This window comes from Pseudochaenichthys georgianus, chromosome 4, assembly GCF_902827115.2.
Source record: "Pseudochaenichthys georgianus chromosome 4, fPseGeo1.2, whole genome shotgun sequence".
Taxonomy (NCBI): domain Eukaryota; kingdom Metazoa; phylum Chordata; class Actinopteri; order Perciformes; family Channichthyidae; genus Pseudochaenichthys; species Pseudochaenichthys georgianus.
The window spans coordinates 7,200,825-7,227,845 of record NC_047506.1 but is presented as its reverse complement, the minus strand read 5'-3'; the positions used below and the strand labels follow the sequence as shown (position 1 = coordinate 7,227,845).

The 27,021-nt window shown below is 38.7% G+C and overlaps 3 protein-coding genes across 17 annotated transcripts in view; all 3 read right to left on the bottom strand.

The window, feature by feature from the left end:
• Nucleotides 1-54: 54 nt before the first annotated feature.
• mbd3b (methyl-CpG binding domain protein 3b) lies at nucleotides 55-9,339 on the bottom strand. 6 transcript variants are annotated; one of them, XM_034080834.2, is made up of 8 exons: nucleotides 9,242-9,311; nucleotides 6,992-7,060; nucleotides 6,300-6,459; nucleotides 5,013-5,150; nucleotides 4,703-4,793; nucleotides 4,021-4,198; nucleotides 1,912-2,058; nucleotides 55-1,304 (listed from the first exon to the last, which is right to left on the bottom strand). In XM_034080834.2, the coding sequence occupies exons 1-7, from the start codon at nucleotides 9,253-9,255 to the stop codon at nucleotides 1,917-1,919; spliced, it is 792 nt and encodes a 263-aa protein (XP_033936725.1). In that variant the 5' UTR covers nucleotides 9,256-9,311; the 3' UTR covers nucleotides 55-1,304; nucleotides 1,912-1,916. The 6 variants fall into 6 exon arrangements, with proteins under 6 accessions (XP_033936725.1, XP_033936726.1, XP_033936724.1 ...); XM_034080835.2 differs by having other exon boundaries at nucleotides 6,992-7,057; nucleotides 9,242-9,310; XM_034080833.2 differs by lacking the exon at nucleotides 9,242-9,311 and adding an exon at nucleotides 7,345-7,652 and having other exon boundaries at nucleotides 6,992-7,057.
• A 169-nt stretch (nucleotides 9,340-9,508) lies between these two features.
• On the bottom strand, nucleotides 9,509-12,428 carry LOC117445292 (cytochrome b-c1 complex subunit 10-like). Its single transcript, XM_034080840.2, has 3 exons — nucleotides 12,298-12,428; nucleotides 11,096-11,235; nucleotides 9,509-9,940 (listed from the first exon to the last, which is right to left on the bottom strand). The coding sequence occupies exons 1-2, from the start codon at nucleotides 12,357-12,359 to the stop codon at nucleotides 11,115-11,117; spliced, it is 183 nt and encodes a 60-aa protein (XP_033936731.1). The 5' UTR covers nucleotides 12,360-12,428; the 3' UTR covers nucleotides 9,509-9,940; nucleotides 11,096-11,114.
• A 775-nt stretch (nucleotides 12,429-13,203) lies between these two features.
• tcf3b (transcription factor 3b) overlaps nucleotides 13,204-27,021 on the bottom strand; it is a 32,761-nt gene continuing 18,943 nt past the window's right edge. For 4 of the 10 annotated variants that reach the window (XM_034080693.2, XM_034080696.2, XM_034080698.2 and 1 more), the window contains 13 exons: nucleotides 25,111-25,210; nucleotides 24,923-25,023; nucleotides 24,506-24,629; nucleotides 24,312-24,367; nucleotides 23,664-23,739; nucleotides 23,068-23,129; nucleotides 22,693-22,881; nucleotides 21,955-22,066; nucleotides 21,554-21,695; nucleotides 21,163-21,216; nucleotides 20,370-20,611; nucleotides 20,106-20,254; nucleotides 13,204-16,719 (listed from right to left, as the gene is read on the bottom strand). In XM_034080693.2, the coding sequence (XP_033936584.1) occupies nucleotides 20,112-20,254; nucleotides 20,370-20,611; nucleotides 21,163-21,216; nucleotides 21,554-21,695; nucleotides 21,955-22,066; nucleotides 22,693-22,881; nucleotides 23,068-23,129; nucleotides 23,664-23,739; nucleotides 24,312-24,367; nucleotides 24,506-24,629; nucleotides 24,923-25,023; nucleotides 25,111-25,210 (1,401 nt within the window). In that variant the 3' untranslated portion in view covers nucleotides 13,204-16,719; nucleotides 20,106-20,111. The remainder of the gene's footprint in view (nucleotides 16,720-20,105; nucleotides 20,255-20,369; nucleotides 20,612-21,162; nucleotides 21,217-21,553; nucleotides 21,696-21,954; nucleotides 22,067-22,692; nucleotides 22,882-23,067; nucleotides 23,130-23,663; nucleotides 23,740-24,311; nucleotides 24,368-24,505; nucleotides 24,630-24,922; nucleotides 25,024-25,110; nucleotides 25,211-27,021) is intronic. The other 6 variants (XM_034080695.2, XM_034080700.2, XM_034080697.2 and 3 more) reach the window with 4 other exon arrangements.

The window sequence follows — 27,021 nt, the reverse complement described above, 5'->3', positions numbered from 1 at the left end:
ACCTCGAAGTTAAACGATCACAATTAGAAAATGACACAGTAGCAACAGAATTAATGACTTTTCAACTCATTTTAATAATTAATACAATCAAATTCATTCAGCATCAGCCTGCTGATAATGAGAAGGGATTTTCAATATTTTAGCTTGATATATTATTTAACATCAAACCATAATTGACAGGGATATAAAATACAAAAATGTTTTTCTTCAGATGATGGATGACATGAAATCCTTATTTTGACTGTATTTTGCTTTGACTCCAATTGTGTGCTGGGTTTACATGGAGGCAGCATGTGTGTGGTAAACATGGACATATATTCTATGCTGGTAACATTGAAACAATAAAGAAAAACCTGGATTGACTCGGACAGAAACAAAACCTAAACAACCATGATTTACAACATCAGTAAGCACCTATAATAAGGGGCTTTAAGTTATATCTTTCCCGTTGTGCTCGTCCCACTCATGTCTTACTTTCCTTATATTAATTTTACAACGGCATAGCCATTATAATCACTCACGGTAAAAATACCAAGCAGACTTTACATAAATGTCAAACAACCCTCTTCCAAACGACCTCTTTGGTCAATAACCATTACTCACAGGATGACACAGCTGTCATAAAGTACATGATTTCCTTGAAGCTACAACAATAAAAACTTTACTGTGCCCTCCGATGGATCAACACAGGATTCAAACTACAACGTCTGCATTAGTATCAACAGCCGAACTGCAGGCTGGCACCCATTAAATTAACTTATTATTGTTACAGCTCAACTGGTTTGACTAGAAAACATTGTGTTTTGTGCCAGACAACTCTTGGAGAGCACTGTTCAATTAATAAAAAAGAAAAAGAGACATGCCAAAAATACAAAACATTCATTTCCATCTGCCCTAAAAAATAAAATAAAAAAGAAGAAACATCCAGACGTACATTTTTTGGATCTGACTGTCACTAAATTAATACAAACCCATTCAAAGCCTCTCGATAAAAAATACGCTTCTCATAAAACACTGAATTTGACACACTGTAGATAAGTTATTTTTAATATTTGAAAGTTCAAGGGAATTTTTAAAAATGTCAGCTCATATATATGTAATTTAATTGTCGTTGAAGTCAAAGAGTCCCATCTAGTGGAGTTAATAATGAATAGGTGCATTTGAGACTCCCAGGGGTTTTTGGCTCGGGGGAAGACCGTTCTTTAGGTCGTTCAGGACTGGGATACTCGGGGACAGTTCATCAGGGCAGGACTGCTGTAGACTCCCACTGTTCATGATCATGTGTGCGGGCGTTGAACAAATCCCTACAAGAGGAGAGGATTGACAATTAGAGGAAACGGGTAGTAATACAACACTCATAATACACCTTGATCTGCAGCTAGCTACGTTTCTACTTTAGAAACAAGCTCGGTTCGTGGCCAAAGAGAGACTAGTCTGCTGCAACCTTCATGTTTGGGCTTGACTATGGTGATGATGTTTATCTGAATGCATCTTCTTAATGCCTACACTCTTTGGATACCGTCTCCCATGTGGCTCTGTGATTTATTCCAAACTTTAAAACCCTTGAACACGGCATTGCTCCTTGTATGCTCGGGTTGGATGGTCCTTCTTGACCACTTGTCGATTGGAACTAGCTGCAATATGAGCTGAAACTCAGGGAGATGGTCTCTCTCAACAGATTTAAAGTGCTTCTTACTGACCCAAGCAGCAGACAACTGAAGATATTTTATTTAGTAATGTTTCTGATTGTGACTATGATATGCTCTCTGTTTTTAATGTGTTGCCTTCATCTGTGCTGCTGCTTATCTTGGCCATGATTCATACAAAAAACCTGTGAAAGAGATTTTTCATCGCAATGAAACTTCCCTTGGTTTAATTAAAGGTTAAATGAAGTCCTATATTTTAACCAACCTGTGCTATACACTCTCCATATCTTCGCTGCCGTCGTCCTTCAGAGCCTCGTCGTCATTGGAAGCCTCCTCGACATGCGCCATCATGTCGGCCATCAGGGCCTCCTCCAGCCTTTTCCTCACACTGTACACCAGCTCCTCCTGTTTCCTAAACACAAGCACAACAGGAAGTGGTTACAATGGGCAGTTACAGATGCCTATAACAGCCACTGAATCAGCACACAACCGATGGTGTGTTTTTACTGGTGATGGACTGTGGAACAGACAACAAGAAGGGATGGGGAAATCGTCAAGTTCATTTCAACTCAATCAGATAGGAGATTTCTTCATTATGTCTTTGTGATTCAAACTTTTTAGTTGTTATTGTGCATAAGCATATAAATGCCAATTTTTTATAAACAGTGCATAATTAGATTATTCACAGTGCTTTATTATTACAAACTGAAGAATATCTTAGCAAGATTTGTAACCCAACTGTTACACAGGCACATCGATGGATCTTCCCAAACGGAAAAAAGTTCAAACGAGGAAACGCATTTTGGATCTGACTAAATTTAGAAATGATTCTAAGTGTAGCGTACACTTAAACTCTGTTTTTGTCTTTCTTTGGGGTGGCTATAATACATTTTACTGCTCCACCTGTCCATTGGGTTACTTTGCTCTAGTGCTGGTAAACTTGTCTGCTTCTCCAAAATCTAGTTTGAGGAATACGCCAAGTTCGGGAAAGTACCTCACCAAACCCACTTCAAAACATCCAAAATATTCCTCCAACAATCAGGATCTTAACATTGTAAAAAAAAAAATCCACAACAGGTGATCAATGTGTGTTGTGTGATGCAGGGTACCAGCACTATTTTTAAGTACAAATGTAATGACTTTTAAGACTTTTTTAAGACCTTTAAAAGGAAAAAATAATACCAATACAAAAAAATCGATGAACTAGACGACAGTATAAACCATTACTAAGTTTTATTGCATTTGAATAACGGGAAATATTCAGTGCACATTACCCAACATGACTGCCTTCGCATTAACACAAAAAAAAGGGTATAGCAGTAGACCAATGGAAACCCAGATACAATTGAATACCTCCCCTCCTAAAATTCCAGACCTTTTTAGACCTTGAATATAAGCAATAACAATAAAAACAAATGTAAGACTTTTAAGACTTTGTAAGAATCCGCGTAGGGATGGGTACCGAGCCCCGGTATTAAACGGGCCCCGGGGCTGAATTATTAAAGACCGTGGTACCGTTAAGCTCCGACGTTAACGTTCTTTTTATCGGTACTGGAGACATGTAAAAAATATATGTATTATTGCTACACAAACATTATATTGCAGTTTTAGTGTTGCCATAGCCATTTCTAACATGCAAAAAGCGTGCAAAATGCGTCTTTTTAATATTTTCGATCTTTCCAATCCAGGCGAGAGATCTCTCTCTCTCTCCTGCCTGCTTGTGAGGGGGCGGGGCAGCTTACACACACGCAGCTGCTACATGCAGCATCACACACATGGAGGAGATGGCGGAGAGAACGCGCTCCGAGGTGTGGTTAAACTTTACCCGTCTCGATGCTCGTTACCAAAAGTGCAATAAGAGTTTAGCATGTAAGGGCGGTAACACGAGCAATTTGTCTAAACATTTAGCAAAAGTGCTCCACATCCAGACGGAGGAATGCACCGGGTTCCACTGTCTTTCTAGCAGCTCTGAAGCCCCGTCCACGAGTAACGTTTCCACGTCAGGTGTTATTTATGCTAGCAGCAACACAATGATACAAACATGGGTTAATGATGAGAGCTAACTGAGTTATTTATTTTGTTAAAGTTTCAGCTATTCTGTTTACAGTTCTGTCATCAGATTATTTAATACCATTTGTTAAAACATTGTTGTTTATTTTTATGTGAAATATTATGTATTTAATTTAAATAAAAAGCAATATTAGTTTTGTTCACAATTTGTTTAGTTAGTTTACCTTATTTTTTTCTCCACAAGAACCGATAAGAGTAGCGTTAAAAGACCGGACCGATAAGCGGTATCGACAAAAGTAGTAGTACCGTTAAAACCTTAACGATACCCATCCCTAAATCCGCGGGGACCCTGGTGATGGCTCACCTGATGTCCTCATCAGTGACGATGAAGGCCTTGCAGAGCGGCTGTGTGGTGTTGAGCCAGACTCCAGGGTTCTTCTCCACGGCTGCAGACAGCTGGCCGGTGATGGGAGCGGCGCTGGTGTGCAGAGCGCTGGCGATGGCCGACAGGAGGGTCTTATCTGTGCAGCCTGGACCCACACCTGAGGAGCAACAGGGGGTTATCAGACACTATGCAGAGACATCAAAGCTGGATCTCTGCTCAGGATCAGTAACATGTTAAGACTGCAAAGAATAAATGTTTCTGAGGGATGCTGACATGGAGCCATTGGATGGTATGAAACATGTTACAGTTATTGTGGCCAAAGTAATGGTAATTCACGGTATTATACAGATAATATAATGGCAAGACAGAAGGAAAGAATATTTTGAATTGCCTCACAGACACTAAACGGTTATATGTCATTACTGCTTTAGTGAAAATTGGAGAAAAACTAATAAATAATTTTTTTAAAGTTGCAATAAAAAAAAACGTGTGACTGTTCTTTCCGTTTACATTGTTTTACTTTTCTGCTATGATAGTGAGTTAGACAGCCTTTTCAAGTCATTCATGTGAGGATATTTTTGATTATCCCAACAATTTAAAATTTCACAATAAACAACGTTTTTTCTCTCTGAGGAATCGATGTTTAACGTGTTAATTTTACCTTGAAGGCCTTTAGGCAGTTCCATTGTTTTCACCAGCTCCTCTGCAATGTCAAAAGCATTGAGACCGCCGAGCTTCTTCTCCCAAAACAGCTGTAAACATAAAAGTGATTTTAGCTGCAGGCAGTTTTAACATACCATTTAAAATGTAAATATAAAACCACTTTGAGCAATGAAAAGAACAAATACACCATCAACATATTTAAACTCAAGTCTGATCCAACCAGTTTCATATTAGCACATAACCATTCAGCATTAGATTACACTGTTTGTATGGGGTGTGTTAAACAGTAACAGGTGACGGCTGTTTACCTGTCGGGGCTGGTCCACAGCTTTCTGAGGGTCCGTCTTCACTTTGTTGTTTGGGTGGTTGGTAACCTTGGTAACAGGCTGCTTAAAGATGGAGGCCGTCTGTCTTACTGGGAGCGACGTGTTCAAGTCAGGTTTACCCTGAAGAAAACAGAGGAAGAATGAGGCCAGGATAGATACAGGAGAATGTCAAATGATCAAAGAGGCAGAACATGACATATGGATAGGCAGGTGGTTGTCATGACATGAAGCTGATGTATTCAATTCTCTCTAGTATCATAGTCCATGTTTTACTGTATTTTTTCTGTTTTGCTTTTATTTTACATTTTTAAATTGTTTTATTTTAACATATTATCACTGTACATGTTTTATCTTGTTCTGGATTCATTTTAATATTGTTGTTATGTTTTCTGTAACGCATTTTGGGCTGCTTTGTGCATGAAAGGTATTATATTATTCTCAATCAGGGGCACTAAAAAGACCATTTATAAGACGTGATGACCCTTTTTCGACGTACTTTCATAACACCCAAACAACAGAACAAGCATTGTTATTATTGTGACTAACTCCTGAGTTCATAAACAAATAGATAGTCAATGGGATGAACTGTGGTAGGAATGGGCTGCCTTGCTTTATTACTGTTACAATCATTGTTATTGATCCTACGTTTTTATATGTTTCATAATAATGCAGAATATGTTTGCCCATACTTGGGAATAATTGCAGAAGATTTAAATAAAAACATTTTGAAAACAAACAAAAAATAAGGACTAAAACATGTGATTTTAATCTGCAATTTATTTTTATGTGACAGTATTTCGCCTGCAGTTCTCAATATATTAATGCTTTATTATTAAATAACATGTAATTTAGCTGACGCTTTTATTCAAAAGCACTTACCATGAGTGCAATTAACCAAGAGGATGGAAATCGAACCATCAAGAATCCTGCAAGTACTTCTTATTCTTAAGTTTAAAAAAGTCAAAAGAAATTAGGACTACATCAAACTTAAAAGCTATATTAAGATTTTGTTTTTTTAATGTCAAGGGGCCGTCGAAACAGGTGGGTTTTCAGTCATATTTACAGTTTGTTTTCATGCATGACACAGGGTCAAGGTCACCATCAGTTGTATATGTATTTTATTATATATGTTGCATTGTTGGAGGAGCTCAGGTCAGAAGAATTTCATTGCCATTTCTACACTGTAGCTTTGTGCATATGACAATAAAACCTTTGAATTTAATTTGAATGTCAGTCAGTAGCTGGTCATCATGAGTCCATTTGTCTCACCTTGTTCTGGTTGTTGTTATCGTAGCGCAGCCTCTGGCGGTTCTTGTTCAGCTTGCTCATCAGCATCTTCCCCGTGCGGAAATCGAAGGAGCTGAGGTCCATCTGGTTTCCAAGGTAACGGGCCAGCTGAGGCTTGCTCCGAAACTTCTTCCCTGATGGACTGGCGAGGAGGCAGAAGCATGAGAAACCAAAACACTCGTATATCATCTCTTTACAAAAACACCGAGAAGGTATCAAAAAACAAACAGAGACGACGGCAGGGAGAACTGACAGGTAACACTTTAAAAAGCACACAGCAGACAGAAAAACTACAAACATCAACAACAACATGCAACAAGTCAGAAGCAAACAGAAGCAGAGCACATCCAAATGAGCAATGTCACTAAAAAAATCACGTTAAGTTGTGAAATGGATGCAATCTTTGATGTACACTCTACCCCAAGCCATGTTATGCGTCATATATATTTGAGTATAATAGGTTCAACAACATTGTATATAAGTTTGAGAACCAATGAACACAATGTCACTAATGTTTCTAAATGAAAACATTGTACCACTTGAGGAAGCAACATTATCTTTACAAATCCTGAGAAATGACCAACAAAACTGTGGGTGGATTCGTGCTAGTAACTCATGCAAATCTTACATCACACACCACAGTAAACAGCAGTACGAGTGTACAGTTAGCCTACCACAAACTATACAACCGACCCGCCTCCCCCCTTTCTTGCCTCTGTTCCTCATCTTGCTCTTCTCCTCTGCTAAATGAAAACAAATCTGGCGTTGTTGATTCACTTCAGTGGGAAATAAAGAGTATTAACTGAGAGGAAGTGTAATGCATCATAAGGCCTGCTGCAGCTACTACTAGCCTGCACACACTCCTTATCTCACCATTGGTGGCATTTTTACCCCGCTGCAAACAGACCCCCCCCCCCTTCCCATCACAAACTTTACACAGACCCCCCCTCCCAATTATCAACTCCTGTCTTGTTTCCGCAAACTCTTGTGCAGCTAAAAGTTTTGCAAGCCCCCGTTCGTTTAGTACCTAAAGTAATAGACATCGCTTTTTCCAGCTGACAAACCCGACTTTCTGGTCACTTCTTCCATTTTCCAGCCCTTGGGGAGAGCAGTGCAATCCCACCTTTTCTTCTCCATTTCCCACGCGAGTAGCCTATATATCCACTTAAAGTTACTGCGAATGGGTTTTAAGGCTTATTTTTGTGGAAGGCCTACCGCTTCTTACGCTTTTGTTTCGACCATATTACAACATGCGTGCTCTGTAATGGGATCTCCCTGCTAACAACATCTCGTCTTTGTCGTCGCGCAGATCGCTCCGCTGCGGACCTCGGACCGCATCACTACCTGTCTGTCTAGTCGGGTTACCAGGGCTACATCCGCAAATGAAAACATAGGACAGCGCGGGCAGGACGATACAGGAAGTCAGCAGACATTTGTCACGGATTAAACGGGTTAAACTTTATTTAACTTAACTTTAAATCGCAATTTGTTTGAGGGACTGGAGCAACATGTACCGTTTGAGACATGTGACTATTTCACATTAATGATCATTGAATTGTCAGGAGCTGGTGTTATACGTCTCTAGTTGTGTCTTGTGTATGTTGTAATGCCATTTTATACTCTTGTACTCTTATACACCTACACTATGCGTGTAGGTGTGTTCGTGTTTTATTCTGTAATGTTATGTATGTTCATCTCAGTGTGTGTGTTTTAGTTCACACCTTCATTCTGTAATGTTATGGTTACAATGTTAGTTTGTTTTTGTTGTATTGCCTCTATGTAAAGTCTGTTTAACCCCAGAATAGAAAAGTGTTTCAGTAATGCCCTAACATTACATTCAGTACACTAATTGTTCAAACTTGTATGCCAAGAACATTCAAAGACTCAAGAAGCAATGGTAAATAGTTTTTCTCCGTAATGTTGTTCAAAAAGTTTGTGTTTAATAGTTTAAACTTGCGGTTTCATTCTTTTTTATGTGATAGAAAAATGAGGCCTCTAAATTAGAAGCATGTTGTTGTCGAAATCATGTATTCAAATATTAGAGTTGCCTAATTGTTAGGCCTATATTATTATATCGTAACATATCTTCCATTCTTTTGTTTTCTGAAAAAGTGTATTTAGAAAATATGATAAAAGAGGGCTGCATGGGAAGATTGAATATTTAGAAGTTCCCTAAAAACATGTTATGACCGTTATGCTTTTCTTTTGAAAGGTTTCCCGGAAGTGTTCTACTCTATATTGACGCCGAAAGCTGCTCCAATGTTAACGTTTGGGAAACATAAATTAGACTACAGCTACGAAATAGACCGTTAATACATTTCACGCAAATGCAATGATAACAATGATGGACGCCGGTGACTAATTAAATATTCAAGATGTAGAAACATGTCGTCCCTCACTTGTAGCTTTGCACGGTAACACAAAATGCGAAAGTTTCATGTTCGTGAAATAGGAGAGCCTTTTCAACACGACAATGCCCACCGTTGTCATTCAATCTTAACGCCGGCTTTTATGAATGAACAAAGTAGATCTTATCCATAATACACAGACACCATTTTAAAAAGCGTATCATGCATTTAATGAGTCTTTGTGCAACGATTCCGACACAATATGTCTATTTTTTAAGGTGGAAATGCTTGTCCAAATAGCACTGTCGACGCAGTGTACCGCATTCAACATTTGCTGTAAATATCAAGACAGTTAATAAAGCATATTAGAGCCATGCTTAGGAAAAAGACCGACATCATAGCTGGAGACCACAGCATTGTTATTTTCAAACGCGAAACCACAGAGTGCATCTGTCTAATCGATGATAAACATACTTTCTAATTACATTATGAAAACGACATAAGGCGCATTAAACGCTGCAATTGCAATCAATACAGTTGTTGGTGGTTTCAAATCCCTTCAGATTATGTACTTACTCGTTTTTATCCATCTTGAAGACACTATCTCGTTTTCTCCCTCTCGCTATGTTAAATCCCTTCTCCTCTCTCCTCATTCAGTCCCCTCCCCCTTCGATGGGAGAAATGAAAGAATTATCCACGCAAATTTCGCAGTCTGGCTGATAAAAAGGGAATAATGTCTGGGCGAACCTGGGGTATTCCCAGTGTGCTCGGCACACAATAACTCGGTGGATGTGTGTGATTCAGCATGCATAAGAAAATACAATAACATACTTCGCATAAACATTGTCTTCAATATATTTTTTATTTCATATTACTTTAATGTACAAATAAACATCAATAGTTGGCAAATATAAGGTTTTTCAGATACAACTGCCCGTCTTTTAAAACTGCCCCATGAAAAATAAAAGTACAGTATTTCCACTTTTATTCAGCATTGAACAAATCGATTTTTTAAAACCCATTTTACCAGTAAATTCAAGCAAAAACATTTAATTAGTTGGCTTTTTCTGAATAACTGGACAAATCGGACCAAATTAAAAGATTTATTCACATTAAATAAAACTGGATCGAAACCCACACGTATACAGAGTGCATCTTGAAGTCCCAACTACTGGCGAGCCCTCATTGACTGATTTTCGAGCCAGGGCATCCCTCTTAAGCTTGTGTTGCGTTATCAACCCATCCATGTGCCCATTCCCCGATCTGGTCCTGTAGCTGTAGGCACAAACACAAATCCAACTTGTTAGCAAAATGTACATGAAAAAAATCTGTTTAAATGGGTAAGAAGCACAATCTTCCTGTCTTGTTGGATTTCTGACAAAAACACATTCAAGTAGGGTTACAGGGGATTATAGCAAAATGATTGGTTGTGATGGTGAATAGGGCTCCAAAAAGTGTATACATCTTAATAGAGCTTAGAAATATCAACTAGTGTGATTTAGGAATGGATATGTCTGGGATTAAGGTTGCATTGTTATTATTAAATCAAATAATACATACTGTACTTGAGCACTGCAGGAAAGCTCAAAAGGGCCAATAACAGTATTGAGAATTATAAACATAGAGGTGGATGCTAGTCAATCGGAAGCTATTGGTACCTGTGTATGTGGATAATTATGTAAATGATGCTGTATGATGTCCTTTTGTTGTTCTATTTGTGTTTATGTTTCATGTGGAACTACTTGAGCAGGTCTCCCTTGAAAAAGAGATCAATGATCTCAATGGGATTTATCTGTATAAATAAAGGTTTGAAATGAATAAAAAAAAAAATCAACCTCTAACCAATAAAAAAATAAAATAAATGTGAACAATTACAACAAAATGCAACACAATTGGTCAGGTCAAATAAATGCATATTTATTTTAAATCTCTATTTTGTCATAATAAGCTTCTTTTCTTTTTGTATTATTTATTTGGAGTCACATTGTATTGATAGTACAGTTTGATTGGCACATCATTTTGGAGTGAACCGAAAATGGCAAAAAAACTAAAACATATGACCCTTTTGCAAAGCTATAGATAACACAGAAGCGTAAAGCAATTTATTTACTCAGCCTAGGGCTTTCCCTTGTTATTCAGCACTACAGAAGTATTATAATAACCGTTTTGTCTTCAGTATGGGTTGCATGTGCAGATGTTTGAGAAGAGTTCAAACAAACTGCCAGGTGTAAGCAAGGTGACAGTAACTAATACTCAAGAGCGTTATTTGAATGTTCAGTTTAACACCTGGCATGGCCTACACCTGCCTGCATCTTATCATGATTACATGGGTGGGGTTAAAGCTAATGAGCAATCCAAAGGAACATTGCAAACAGAGTGTGTGAAAATATCCTATTACACTAGCGTGGGTCAAACTAACAATACACTCACAATTTAGTTGTGTGGGACTCTATTCCTCCTTTTTGAACTTCTGATTAATGTATGGCACATAGTCCAGAATTAATCGCCAGTCTGTGAAGTGAACGACCGCCACTCCACCAACTGTTCCCCAGGCAGCCATGTTCGGTATCCTAGACGGGAGAAAACAACGGCTTTCAGAAATGAGACATGTACTCCACTGACTGCAATACATATGTAAAGAACAATTTGATAGTTGTACTCATGATTCAGAAGGCATGATGGTTTACAAAATATATAAATTGTATTTATTCAAGTTTCGGGATGCACACCTACCTAATTAAATGTAGTCAGTTCTTGCTACTCTCACAAGTTAAGTATGATTATCAATATTTACAAGTCATAATTGTGTGTTTGGTTTAGACAAACCAAATATTCTAGGTTGAACTGAACTGGCTTGTTGTACATCGTGGGCTAAATTAAAATATGAAATAAAAGTTACAATTGTTGGATAGTATAGACTAGGTTTGATAATGAGAAACATATTGTGTTACATATAATATGAATCCTTAAAAAACACTGTTCAGCGGTGGCTATTTCTCTGTGTGCACTTTGCAGAGTCATTCATGCAGGGTCATCGTTGATACAAAAACGAACAGCTGTCATGTATTATTAACTTTAACTATTATGAGTAAGTCAACACTACACTCAAGAGAAAATAATAATACACCTTACACAAAAACATATATTCATGTCATTAATACATTATACTAAAATCTTGATTTTTGTATACTCGAAGTTTATCAGATTAATAAACTGGTCAGGTATATCATAAATAAATTAGGAGATACGACTAAATGTTAGCAAAGGAATAATAACAGTTCTGTTCAATAAAATATTCAGGGCATTAATGTTTCCACATTTAAGAATTGAATTTAAGATAAGCTAGCAATTACATTTCCTGAGCATTAAATATATCACAATACCCAATACAAATCTTTAGTGTCATATAAACATTGTTACTTGCCTCCTCCACTAACCTTGCTATTCAGTAGCATTATGCTAACTAGCCAGCTAGCTGAACCAGTAGGAAATAATCAAGCAGGCTAAGCTAAAGTTAGCTAGTTAGCCAAACGGGTCACACAGAAGGACACAGACTTGTTGACATCATTTGAAACAACTAAAAAAAATATTGTTTCCGGTAAACCACTCCACCTCTGTTTGATTTAACTTACCACGTCTTTAGAATAGTGATATACTTCGCACCGACGAATTTATTTAGTATGTTCTGCACCATCCTGACCTTCTGTTTGTTGTAGTTCTTTGCTCCTTTTAACGCTGATGGGCGTTAAGGACCCTGGGCTGCCTTTTCCCATGCCTTTTTAAAAACAACCGACGTGCAACATCGTGACACTGCTACGGGTCATTTCAGGCAATCGTGTCAAAGGTCTCTGTTTACAACACACTCGTTTAAAAAAAAGATTATCTGGTATTAAGAATGGATTGCCAGCGCTGGTTGCACCAGGAATTGAGACCCGACTCATCAGGCATGCGCCTGTCTTTAGCTCCGATTCACAAAATACACTGTACAAATAATATTACCATTACAGTGCACACATTTTCACATTTGAATTACAAGGTTATTATTGGGCTATACTATAGCCCAATAATAACCTTGTTTTTATTAATTTAAGGCGTGTATGGCTAAGATAATTAATGTGTCATTCCATCCTGTTACTGCATCCCAAAATGCATGAGTTGCATTGAAACAGGCTTTTTACTGCTGCCATCAATAATCCCATGTATAATGACAATGTAACTGCGTGTGTGTATTAGCACTGATTTTCATTGAGGACCATTTGCATCCTAATGGTGCAGTTTTGGGCGAAATGTATGCAATGTATGCATGCATATATATATATATATATATATATATATATATAAAAAACACATTTTTGGTGAATTTGCACCTTAGCAGGCAATGTGTAATTCAAACTAATATCCCACTTCTGAAAGAGTTGACTTTATGAAATTGGTTTATCTTGAATATATTGTGGTGCCTCGGTTGCATAATCAAGAGACTCATGCGCATTTCATCCAAATGGCAAATATATGAACAAATTCATTCCCGAACTACAATAAACCCTTTATTACAATGTTTTCCTTTATTTTCCTTTTTATGTATACAATATTCAAAAGCCAGACATTGGAAAAGGTATAATCTGTTATTAAAAATGGCACATTTATTGCTACATTACTGTTATATACAGGACAGTTCTCAACTATATATATTTATATATATATAAAACAAAGAGAGAGATTGAGTGAGGCACTGAGGACCCTGCAGGAGTCAACAGCGTCCTCACCCGCAAGATGTCAGGCTCTGTACCTGTGAATGTATTTTTTTTTTTTACACTCAATTCATCAATAGTCTCCCCCTTTTAAGTTCAACAAATATATGACAAAACTGTTGAAAGCAAGTGTTTTATTACTGCTTTCTTATACCAAAACAATTTCAAGCCCGTCAACTTAACGTTTGCCATCATAATATTGTAGCTTTTCTGTTGACATCGTGTGGTCCTGCAGTGGTTGGCTTGCTTTTCTGCAGATTTCAAAATGCGTCTCATGTCAAGACTCATGTTAAGAAATAAAGTTCCCCCAAACTAATAATTTGAGTGTTTAGCTTGAATGCTAATGTGATGGTCACTGAATACTAAATGACATTAATTCAGATTCCCCCCTTGGAACAAATCGGCAATATTCAGTACAATTATTGATCTTGTAATATTAAAAATAAAAATAAAAACTTCAAATACAACTTTTTGAAAGAAGTGATTCAAACTTCCCAAAAAAAGTCACTGTCAAGGGCATCAAAGAGCTGGAAGAGTGAAAGGTCAGAGGTGAGAATAGTCAATGGAGACTGAATATACTGAAAGACACTGCAGCAAAGGGCTTACACTCTGATGTACAGAAATGTTAAATGCTCCAAGTCATAAGAGGTTCCAGCTAAGACGGAAAATAAAATCCACTCCCTACATTGAAATTGAAGCAACACATACACTGAAACATGTCAATGTGCATCAAAAGCAGACAATCAGAGCCAAACGCAGCATGTATTGAACCCTGTAATGTCAATTGATATAACAATATAGGGCGGATAGAAAGAAAACTCATGACCTGGACCCATGACCTTAACTAAAACAGCAGTTTGGACAATATAATCCAGTTGAATAATTAGAAAAAAGGGAATAAAAACTAAACAAGATCTACGTAACATTTATTTATTTAACTAGATACACTGAAAGAAAATCTCTTTATACCATTTAAACTTCTTCCTGAAAATTGAAAAAAGCATTAGGAGAAGGGAGGGTGGGGGAATGAACAAGTACCTCTTTAATCTCCATGATAAATGAAATGATATGGTTCACAAAATAAAACGGTCTTAAATGAAAATACAAGTTCAGGCACTGATAAGGTATCACTCTCCCATCATGTCATCTTAAGTCTTGAGAATGAAAAGGCCACACTATTGATTTGTATAGGTATTTTTCTTCATCTCTTTTTGTAGAAATTAAACACAAAATGCTCTACCTCCCATATGTGATTACATGTTGGTAAAAACCATTCACAACATGACATGACATGGGTATAACATCACAATAACACTGTTTTGTTCTCCATTTTATCCATTATTTTACACCCAAATACTCCTGTCTGCCTCCAAAATTAATGTGCAGGTTACTAAAAAGTGATCTGCACACTGAGAGCCACTTAGTTGGGGGCAAACATTATAAAAAGGTGAAATTAACTAATTGGCCCTACTGACAAAACCCAGGAACACAATTTTGACGATGAAGGTGATCCACATTTGTATGGTAGCTACATTCAAAAACCAGTTGCATAATTACTGTTGGAGACAAAAATCTTCCCACATTATTCCTCAGTGCCTCACCGATAAGTAAGACCACTTCAACAGGACAATCTCTGTCCACATGCCCCCAAATGGAAATGAAAAAAAAAAAAAAAAACTCATCTGGGTAGCTCATGATACGCCTTTCAACTTAAACTGGAATCAAGGATACCCCAAACACTTTTTCATTCATAATCTGTTGCCCTTTTTACCTCTGCCATCCCGTTCAAATTTGAGTAAATCTTTGAACAATTCCATTTAAAATGTCAAATAGTTCCCCTTTTCAGCTCATCTACAATACACTCTAAACTTCAAACTAATATTGCCATTTATGTAAAAAATCTACAATGTATAGACTAACAAAAAATATATATTTTATATATATTTAATTTTTGAAAAATGAAACATATCAGAGTAATGTATGAAGTGAATTGACACGTCACACTTCTCTCGGTAAGAAACACGAGAACAAACGTACTCGGGAGGAAGGTGAGGGGCTGTAATTCAGTGGGAATGCTCATTTAGGAAAAGGAAGCCTCCGTTAAACAGAGGCTCGTCTGCTTCAAACATGTGTGGATTGTTGAGATCCCGTCAAAGGAACCCAGATTTGTGTGTCTTTTACAGAACATTAATTAAAGGGGGGGGGGGGGGAACTTGAGCTGTAAAGTCTGCTGGCATTGTTAATAAACCATTTTAAGTAAGTAAGAGCACTAAGTGGTGCTGATCACTTAGCAGGAGTCTCAAATGGCTTTTTATAAAAAGACGTTCATGGACTGAATGCACAACAGGTGGACACTTAATTTTCAGCCTAAACTTATAACTGTGCTTTGTCTTCTCTAAGTATGCTTTAGTATATAAAGCAGTACAAAAACCTGAACCTGTGACGAGGGATCAGTGGAGTAACACTAGAATTTGTGGTCAACGAATAGGAAGAACAGTTTTGTAGTTGACAGACTCTACCGATTGGATAACTCATAACCTTCAAGGAAGGATTATTTTTACTCCAAGGCTTCGGATGCCCCGAGGGATGAGACCTGGCTTCAGTCAGAGAGTTTCCGTCTTTGTTAAGCTGCTTTCGAACTGTCAACACGTTGACCTTTCCATTTCCTTCCCCCCAAACATTTGCTGATAAGATCAAGGAAAAGTCACTGAATTTAGACAATTCAACTTCAACTATGGGCTTGGTTACATAACATATGTAAGACTGTACCATCACGCTGGGAATGACATACATTAAAAATAATTGCTCATACACATAAGCAATCCCTCACAATAAATGTTCCTCACATGTAAAGCAATTTGCTTAAATGTCAAATAGAAAACATGTAACAATTAGGCACAAATCCATGATTCAATTTGTGTTTGTTTAGGTCTCCTCTCCCTCACAAGAGCACCTCTCGGCAGTGTGTCAAGTCCCAATTTGTGGCAGGACAAAAAGTTCTCCGGTGTTCCATCATCTTGTGGAAACCAAGAAGAAGATGTATTTTTTTACATGTATAAAACAAAGCAAAAACTAAAAAAAGTTCTTCACATTTGAGCTTGTAGTCATGGTTGGGAGTGCGACAAACAGGCTGTGTCAGTTTTGGCAGTATGCATGTGTGTACGAGTGTGTGAATGTGCATCTTGAAACTTGAACGGACCATACACAGACATGTCCACATATACACACACACACACACTGAGAATAATGGGTGGAAGAAATCTGTTAAGGCCACATCCTCTGACAGCCAGGGAAACACCACCGGATCTGTGAAAAGGAAAAGAAAAGGTGATTTCTTCATCATAATTGAACATAAAAAAGTGAGCTCTTGAAACCCATTTTTGATAGCATTCATTGTCCGACCATTTACATTTAGAAATACATTTGCATAGGGTAGCTTTCATGGTTTATGGCAGATTAAGCCTTACTATTCAAGTAGGGTTCACACACACCAAGGTTTCAAGACAAATGACTAGTCTTGCTAACCAATTATGTTCTACTCCTGCTGCTCAACACACAAATGTAACTTTTAATGTGGTTTTAATTGTGAAGAAGCCAGTAAGAGTTGAGTGCAAAATAAAGCATATAAAAGATGAGTAATTTCCAACGTCACTGTTTCTGCTGTGGTGTTAATATCCTCACACAAAAATAGGAAAGGAAAAGGGCAATTATTGACTTTCTCTTTAATTGAAACGATGTCAGTTTGTTTGTCTCGCTGTATTTTGGAAAAAACAGCTGGTTAAGGCCTTGGAAATAACAGTCTGTGTCAGCGGCTTATTTAATGTAGTAGGCTTTATTATTATTTTATAATAATATATTACATAATATTATCCCACCGCCATATCTGATTTAATTTGCAAGTTCTGTCATTTGAAAAACAACTTTTTGGTTAGTTTAGTACTTTAATGTTTTGATTATATCTGCTCTCATGTGAAACTCTTTGTGATATTATGGAAGCCCATTTCCGCCACTTGAAAAAAATAAAATCCCCATGAAAAGTCATAATTATGATAAAAAAGTCGAAATAATGAGATAAAGTCATAATTATGAGATAAGAAAGTCGAAATTATGAGATAAAAAGTCATAATAATGAGATAAGTGCGCATGCGCTGCAGTGGCGCTGTCTTTAAAAGGTCCCTTCATCACCTTGCTGCTCTCCACCATGCAAACAGCATCTATCTAGTCCTAAATAAGGTAACTATTACAGGTGACTTTTGTAAATGTTAGATGTTACATATAGCCTATATTGCAGCTAAACTACAACAATGCAGTTTATAGCTTTGACATTACCTGTTATGAACTATAATATATATGCCTATAGTTTTGTGGTAACGTTCACGCCACTAATGACAATTAGTGTAGGCATACTGCTGCTGTGAGTTGCTCTAACTCTAACCCGTGAACGTTACCACAAAACTATAGGCATATATATTATATTCATAACAGGTAATGTCAAAGCTATAAACTGCATTGTTGTAGTGTAGCTGCAATATAGGCTATATGTAACATCTAACATTTACAAAAGTCACCTGTAATAGTTACCTTATTTAGGACTAGATGATAGGGATGTGCATCTCCATCACTGAGGCCGATGCGATGCGCATCTCGATACGTTGCCACGATACGATACATTAACGATACATTTGAAACACCAGGTGATACGATACGATTCACCCCTGTTGCGATACAGTTCGATACGATTTGATTCAATATTATGCGATTCGGTGCGATACGATGCGATTCAACACAATGCAAAAATAATGATACTTCAATTTGGTACGACAGAGGATTTTTGTTTTATTCCTTATATGCAGCAAATCATACATGATTAACAATTAACAATGTGCAAATAACAGCTACCATAGTGCAATGCCCATACAGCTGCCAGCCTGATGTGCTTAACACTCATCCAGAGGCTGACTCACCAGTGAGCAGAAAGCAGTGGGTTCTATAGGAACAATAAAGAATACAAATAACCTTTCACAAACAGGTATTTCATAACTGCTTACAGTAAGGAAGACATTTAAATTATTATTGACCGTCACAGGCTGCTGTAAACTAAACACCACTCTCTGACAGAACACTCACTGAGTGATTTAACTCATATGTCTAACTTTCAGGTTTCTCTTTTCAGCCGCAGACCCCATGTCGCCTCTTTATGTGCGTCGCTAAGTTCCTCGTACTACTTGTGTACTTTAAAGCGGCTCGGCATCGTTTACAATTTGCGAGCGATTTTTCAAGTTGACTGTAGTATATAGTGCCGCGCACATATACCATCAGGACGTTACTGATGGGGTGCGGCTGCGGAGTGATACTGTGTGTATGCAAGCCCGCATCTAGGACGGATCTATGTATCATGGCTGTAGACCTGTTGAGTAATAAAGATACCTCATACAAAGGTCTACGGATACCTTATTACTCTCCATGACCTGCGGTCAACTATATAGCATAAAAGGACTATTACACCGTCTTTCTTGAACAATCCGAAGTGTTGCCAAACGTTTGATTTGTAGGTATTTTTCGGTGCGCTGTGTTTCTCTTTCTCCTCAACTTCCGTGTGTGTTGATAACTGAGACTCTCGGCCTCGGGCGAAGCAAATATCCAAATCAAAGATCGTCTCTGCTGAGCGTTGACAGGATGAGGGGATTTTATATGAATGAATCGGTTTTTTACCGATGCAAAGACGCTACGCAATCGATGCATCGCGAGTTCAACCCGGTTCAACCCAAACTGTAGCCGATGTGCACTCTTTCAACCGGTGCACTCGCATCTTGAACGTTTATGCCGATGCACCGATGCGAATCGGTGAATCTTAACATCTCTACTAGATGCCGTTTGCATGGTGGAGAGCAGCAAGGTGATGAAGGGACCTTTGAAGACAGCGCCACTGCAGCGCATGCACACTTCTTATCTCATAATTATGACTTTTTATCTCATTATTATGACTTTTTATCTCATAATTATGACTTTTTATCTCATTATGACTTTTTATCTCATTATGACTTTTTATCTCATTATGACTTTTTATCTCATAATTTCGACTTTCTTATCTCATAATTATGACTTTTCATGGGGATTTTATTTTTTTCAAGTGGCGGAAATGGGCTTCCATAGTGATATAAATATAAAGATATTATTGTTATTAGGATATTACATTGCACTTGTTGTTCCCACCAGCAGCTTTGTTTCCAAATTCTTCTGGACAATTATCTTAAGATAAGACGGGACTTTATTCATCCCGAAGGAAATTGTTGTGCCAGTTACACAAATACAATAAACACAGCAGCACAATAATAATAAAACTGTACACCAACATTTCAGTAAAAAGAGCAATTCAATAACTACAGGAAACATAGATGGTCACATAATTAATGTAAATATTAACAGTATTTAGTAGTGCAAAAACCGTAGTGGTAGTTACGTAATATGAACGTTATTTATCGAAACATTATTAATAATAATATTGCACATGTTATATAGCAGAGTGTTTTGTAATGATGGTAATGGTATTTATATTGCACACAGTGGTGGTGTGGAATGTCTCAGTTCCCTTTAAATATTATAGCTTTAATGTAACTGGGGGTGGTAGTAACCTACAACATCCTCAGGGTAACATGTTCAATCATTATTATAATAGCCTGTTCACAGCCTACCTGGTGTTACATGTGACCCACTGGGTTGTGGCCGTCTCCTCCCATACTAGGATGGCCTCCTGAGAGCTGCATGGCCGCTTCCCCGATCCCGGACACCTTCTCCTCCTCACGGCGTTTTAAACACGCTGCCTTGGGGTTCAGGTTACGCTCTGAACGAGGAAGGGGAAAACAGACACAGGCCTTGAGTACAACAGAATAACTGTCTATATAATAGAAGGAAATATGCCGTGCTTCCCATCCTCGATGTGCAGCTTGCAGACTGACCTCTGACTTGCTGTTCTAAATTGAGGATGACGTTGACGGCTTGGTGCAGTATGAGCAGTTTGGTCTGAGGTTTGTCGTGGCTTAGGTGCATCTGGCACATCTTCCCAAGCTCCTTAAATGCCTCGTTGATGTCCCGTACTCTGAGGCGCTCGCGGGCATTGTTAGCCACTCGCCGCTCCTTCTCACGCTCTATCTTCACTTCAGGGGGAAGGTCCTCATCATCCTCTTCTTCATCCAGACTACTCATAAAACCAAATGCACAAATACAATTTTAAAAATCATCAAAACCTAAAGTGTTCATGTGACCTTATGGCGAGCGTTCCGTTACTTGAGCATCAATAGCATGGACAGTATATCCACAGTGTTTTACTGCATGGATGCACAACAACTGAAATGTGTGAGAAGCTATGTGCAGAACATTCGAAAGAGAGTACTGGAAATGAATAATTTGATCAAAATATCCGCCCTACAAATGTTGGATGAGTGAATGGACGGCACGCTGTGTATGCATTGTGATTAAACTATGATTTTAAGAAGGAAAGGCATAATGAGCACCTTTTTGGTCATCAAAACAGAAATGGTTGTGTAGTATAGTTTCCTTTTCTTCTGTTAGGGGTAAATGTTTATTTCTGTTTTGACAATCTCGTCACTCCTTTGCATCATTAATACAGAAATGTTGAAGCTCAGTGATGGATAATAACGTTTAACAATAGCTTCATGAACATGTGCTTTAATTGATGTTTGGCAAGAGCCCAAAAAGCATAACAACTTCCCCTCTTTTGGAAAAACTTACTCATCTTTCGTGTCTGTAAGGCTAGAGAGCATCTGGAGGGTCAACGCCTCCCTTCTGAAAACGTGAAATGAAGGGGGGGGGGGGGGGGGGGGTTCAACATTATTAGATACCTAACAAGGTCTGGGCATACAGTGGGGAACAAAGGACAGAGGAGACGACTAAGATGAAATACATTGTCTGAATCATTTAAGAGCTGACATGTGGAACCTTGTGGATTTTGTCAATATCAAATGGGCACCTATACATTTCATTGTGTCAAGACAATTTCCTCCTTTCTGGGAAACATTTTTTTGTCATGCCGTTAAATTAAAATGCTGTTTTATAAAAGGTTTTGGTTAAAAACGCACATCCACGAAATGAAGAGGTGAAACGAGAGAAAGGTCGATCTTACCGTCGATTGCGCGCTGCCTTGGCTTCCTTCTTTTCATCGTCGGATTTGTCTGCAGATGAGTTTTCATCATCCTCTTTGTCTTCTCTTTTGATGTCTGAGCTGCTGGAGGAGTGCGTGGAGCGCGCCAAACCACCAGGGAGACCTGAGGAGAAACGCATGGATGTTAGGATGGTCGGAAACCACTTGAGAGGGAATGTAAAACGACAGATGCGCTTAGAAAGCTTAACAGAAGGTTCTGAAGATTTCTGAAATGTATGCACACGAGCATTTCCACAAAACCAAATGTTTGATTTAAACACCCAGACAGAAAATCATTACATGAATAAATAAAATGCATGTTATTTTTGCAGTGTCACTAACAACAAACTCTACTGCAAGTAATAATATCTAGTGGGACTTACTGGTGAAGCCTTCGGGCTGGCCCCCGGGCGGTGTGGGTCCGGATGCGTGATGCCCGTGAGGAAGAGTGCTGCTGGGAGGAAGGCCTGAAGCCTCGTCTTGTTTCCCTCCCTGCTGATGAAGGGGGAGAACCATGAGGTGAAACTCACAAATACAGACACATCAACACTTCTTCCCTGTAAACACACGGCGAAGCTTCCCTAACACAAGGTGTGTCGGTACAAAGTTAAGACAAAAGTTGAGACAGAGAAGCTACAGGGGAGAATGTACAGTTGGACAGAAGGCCATCTTTTCTATAGTAGCCAATACACATTTTCATATTTGTTGATATTGAAATCTGTGTATAAATGTTATTTATCTCACCGAATAAAACATTTATGAAAATACTCCCCGCTCACAATGTTTTATTTGGCCAGTAGATGGCACAAATGGTCCCATGTTTGTTTTTCCCTCTCAATAATGAACTCGTAAATTGTACCATTTGTTATTTTTTTAGCAACAGTTCTTTTTGGCTCTTAATTTGTTTTGCAACTTATACACAACATTAAGATCAAGTGTTTGTCATGGAACAAATAACATACTGCATGTTTATTTGAACTTTCACTAAGGGCAAGTACTTGTTGCTTTACAGTACAATCTCTATTATGTCAGAGATGTTTAAGAATGGATATTATGTGATCACTCCAAAAGTTTTTCCAAACACACAAAAAAAGTGATTTTGAGCAGAGCATGTGACTCACCATAGCAGGATGTCTGTTGCTGAGGGCGAGGCTAGCATTGGGGAAAGCTGCAGAGAGGCCCCCGAGGGCCCCGTTGTGTACCGAGGACAGCAGGCTGTGTATATCGGGAGCGCCCTCTAAGCCCTGGCCCACAGCATGGCTGCGCAGAACATGGATGGCCTCCTCCAAACGATCCTCCAATTTACTTTGCTTTATCAAACACAGTGAGGGTGCATTTAGAACATTTAACAAAAGAGAATACAAGTGCATCAATGCGTGGTACGTTTATGAGAAATAACTTGAACATGACAGGTGCACTTAAGTGTTAAGCACTCAATAAGTATATTATAGCAACATTTGGCTTAACTTGTAGCAGAGAGCAATGTTTTGACTTACCAGTGTGTGTGGTTGTGCTTCATAGTTGGGTGTGGTTGGTCTTTGCCACTGAGACTGAGCTCCTGCAGGGAGGAATATTGGGAAAGTGTTAATTCCTAACCCAACAGCAGATGGAGCTGCAGACACATCTCTGAACTGAAGAACATTAAACAAGCAGAGGATCATTTTCTCTCCAAGAATTTCAACTGATTCATTTTGTGTGCCAAAACAAGGTTGCAATCAAACTGAAGTTAAATAAATACGACTGATGCAGGTATTCTGGGGCTGAAATTGAAACATTATCCCAATGTGCGGTTGCATGAATGAGAATAAAGCACCGGGTAAAACCACCTGAACTCAGTTTACCAACTCGTCTGATTGACAAAATGTACTCCGCTGTTAAGTTGATACGAATCTTACATCAACGCAAGATAATCATGTTTTACGAAAATGCTAATTTCTTTAAATTGTGTTTAAAACAAAACATTCCAGGTTGATAGGAGAATAAATGAATCCAAGTGCCTCGACATCACCAAATGAAATCAAAACATTTTGACGTTTCATAACCAAATGATATGTTTTTGTTAACGATTTAAAATGTGAGAATCCAACTGTACCGGCAATAGCCTGAGGAGATCCAGGAGTAGATGGAGCTGAGGGGAAGTTATTACTGTTGTGGTCCGACGGGTAAATCTGAAATAATTCATTAGCAGAACATTACGACACAAAACAGAACATCGATTTCCACTGCAGTTTAGTCGAACAGTGAACTAATGATGGGTAATGTGTAACCACAGTCATTTAAATAAATAATTATAAAAGGGTATTTTTAACCAATAATCATTTTTATAGAACAAAATCTTCTCTGGTGGCATTTGTATTTTTTTCCTCTCAAATAAATGGTTTTAAGAATTGCTTGTCCTTTTGGAAACCTATTACATTTCAACAGATAAACAATCACATTTATGATTTCAACGATATTAGGATCTTGAATGAAACAGTTTTGTTCTTATTGTAATATCTCTTGAATGTATTAACCAATCAATATTATCAATTTTAACCAAAAAGAATGCCAAGCCACTGAAGGGACATCTTTGTCAGCGTCACCCTCCATAGTTAAATGTACACTTGTTTGTTTTTTATTCACACAAATTGCCCGACTTCATATATTTTCCCTTCAGAGAATATAAAACAAAATCACTCTAATTGTTTCATTGCCCAGCACTAATACAAAAAAAGACAATAACAAACTGAAAATAACTCACTGAGGCAAGAGCCTTCCCAATTTCGTCTCCTGAACTGCCAGCTGTGCCTCGGTTGGCTGCGAAGACAAAATAAATAATGTTAGTCGGATGACCCATTAATTAGTTTTTGAGAAAAGACAAAAGAAACAAATGACCATGGTGCAGATGCTACCAACATACTTGTGTGAAAACTTCATTTAAAAAAGTTATTTTACCCATGATGCCTTCTCCGTTGATGGTGGGCGTGTGGTTGTAGGTGGTGGGGGCCGAGTGGAAGCCGTTGACTTCGCTACCGTGAAGAGGATAGTTCTGTGGGGACAGAGGCAGGGGATGACGCTTCTGGAAAGAGGATACAAGTAGCTTCATAAGGCACAGACCCCTCACAGGAAAATAACATATGCGAAGGACAGATAAATAACATAAACCAGATCAATTACTGATAGACAAGATAGACCAACAGATACATTAAATCATGCATCTCATATGATGTTAGTTTCATTAAAGAAAAGGACACTTGTGCAGAACATATAACCAATGAAAGGTTATCACTACATCATTTCCTTACATGTAACATTGGCCAATTTGATTATAAATGAACGAAAATGCACAAAATGTAGGTGGTTTGCACACACCATCCTGTCCTGTGGGTTGATTGCAGAGAAGGAGCCTGGCTGTCCGATGTGAGGAGAGTTACCCAGCATGGCGGAGTAGCCAGAAGACGACCAGGGGTCTTCTAATAAAGGCGGAGACAAAATTGCAAATATGAAAACACTTTCCAAAATACGATTACAAAACAAATTGATATTCTATGAAAGGTTACCTTGCATATAGAAAGAGCCAGGGTAGACGGCTCCAGGCTTAGCACCGGGATATCCTCCATTGTCTCTTGCATACTCATCACCAGATGTGGAAGCATACACCTAAACAAACAGTGATCGGTTAGTGTTGGTCCTCAAAATAACCACTATTTACTCAAACATGGATCTTTTATAATGGATCTTTTTAAAGACATTGTTCTTAATGTGTAGCCCTAGGGAGGCTCTTTTACAACATTATCTGCAACATGTATCTATGCGTAGTTTACTTCATCTGCATTCACTTTGGTCTTGCAGGATAATCTCTTTTTTTTAATATATATATGATTTATTTCTGGCATACACACATAGACCCTCATATGACCCAGGGTCAACAATACCAAAAAACAGACCTTAACCACAAAAAACAACATTGAAATAAAAAAAATAATAACAAAAGAAACATATACAAGACATCCTAAGACATGCTGGATAGTCTCGCGCCGTTTTATATATATATGTTGCATTGTAGGAGGAACCTGGGACTTAATATTTCCATTGCAATAACTAAACTGTAGCTGGTGTGCATATGATAAGAAAGCCTTCAAATCTTAAATCTGTAAGAGACAAAGTAGTAAGAAATCAATCCACCCTATCCTGAAACATGTAATTACACTAGCTTCAAGTGGCCACAAGATGGCAAGAGGGAGACTGCGGCCGGTGGAGGCAGGCCGGCTTCTCGCCCGTGGAGGAGAACACAGCGGCCATGCCATGCTGGGCACAGCGACGGCTTGAATCCCAGAGCACAGTTAGCACTTCCTCTAGCTCCCAGGACCCCAGTGACATCGCCCTGCCTAGCCTGCAGCCCCTCCTTGCAACACACTCAGTATCAGCTCGCACACATACCATGCATTCAGTGAGCCAACACACACACACACTCCACTGGCAATACCCCTAAAACTAGCACTATCACATTCTATATGGCATGAACGGTGGAACGGATGCCAACAAACATGAAGATGGACAGCTCTGACATTTTATATAAGCACCATAAAGACTCCAATCACGCTCCCTTTGTAAAGATTGCCAACGAAAATGGATGCTGGGCCTTAAGTGACGCACACTCCAAAGCGACATACTGAAGACGGACATGAGAAGCCCTCAGTTTCCCCAACACCATCAGCAACCCCTCAGTCTGGATTTTCCTCTCCTCCTCTGTAGTGCATGGCACATGGAGGAAGAGAGGAAGAGAATGGAGACCATGCTGCAAAGAATGCTAATCCAGAGAAGGGATTTTTTCTGTAATTTGATTTAACAGGGAGAAGTGGAAAGGGAATGGAGAGATGCACTTCTAATTACAGAGCCATCTGCCTGTTCCTGGACCACATCCAACTCCACAGGCAGCTGGGCTGAGGAGAGGGAGTGAAGAGAGGGAGAGAGATGGGGGCTGGGATCCAGTCAGAGAGAGAGAGGGAGAGAGAAAGGGAGGAAGAGAGGGAGATTGCAGTGGGTAGGGGGTGGCAAAGGGGCAAGGGGGAGGAATGAGGGGGAAAATGAAGGCCCTGATGATTTATGAAATGGTTAGAGAGATAAGGGGCGTAGAGGGGGGACAGGAGAAGGTAATCGAAATGACTTAAACAAAGCTTGATATGGCCAGGGGAGTGTGAAGGAAGCAGGGGATTTAAAATGATCACGGTTAATTCAGGGGAAAACATGACGGAGATGGCTTCATTTAACAATAGGCTTTGAGTTGTTCTTTCATAGGGAACAATGTCGAGTGAATCCTGCTGCTCTGGATGGGAACAGAGAACCACACAATGACTGGTGCTGCTGGATAATTGTATCCTCAGGAAGAAAGGGGATTTCTAGGGTAAAATCCTCAACTAATAGGGGTTTAATGTAATTCAGGTTATGACCGTGTAAAGGTCTCTATGCCA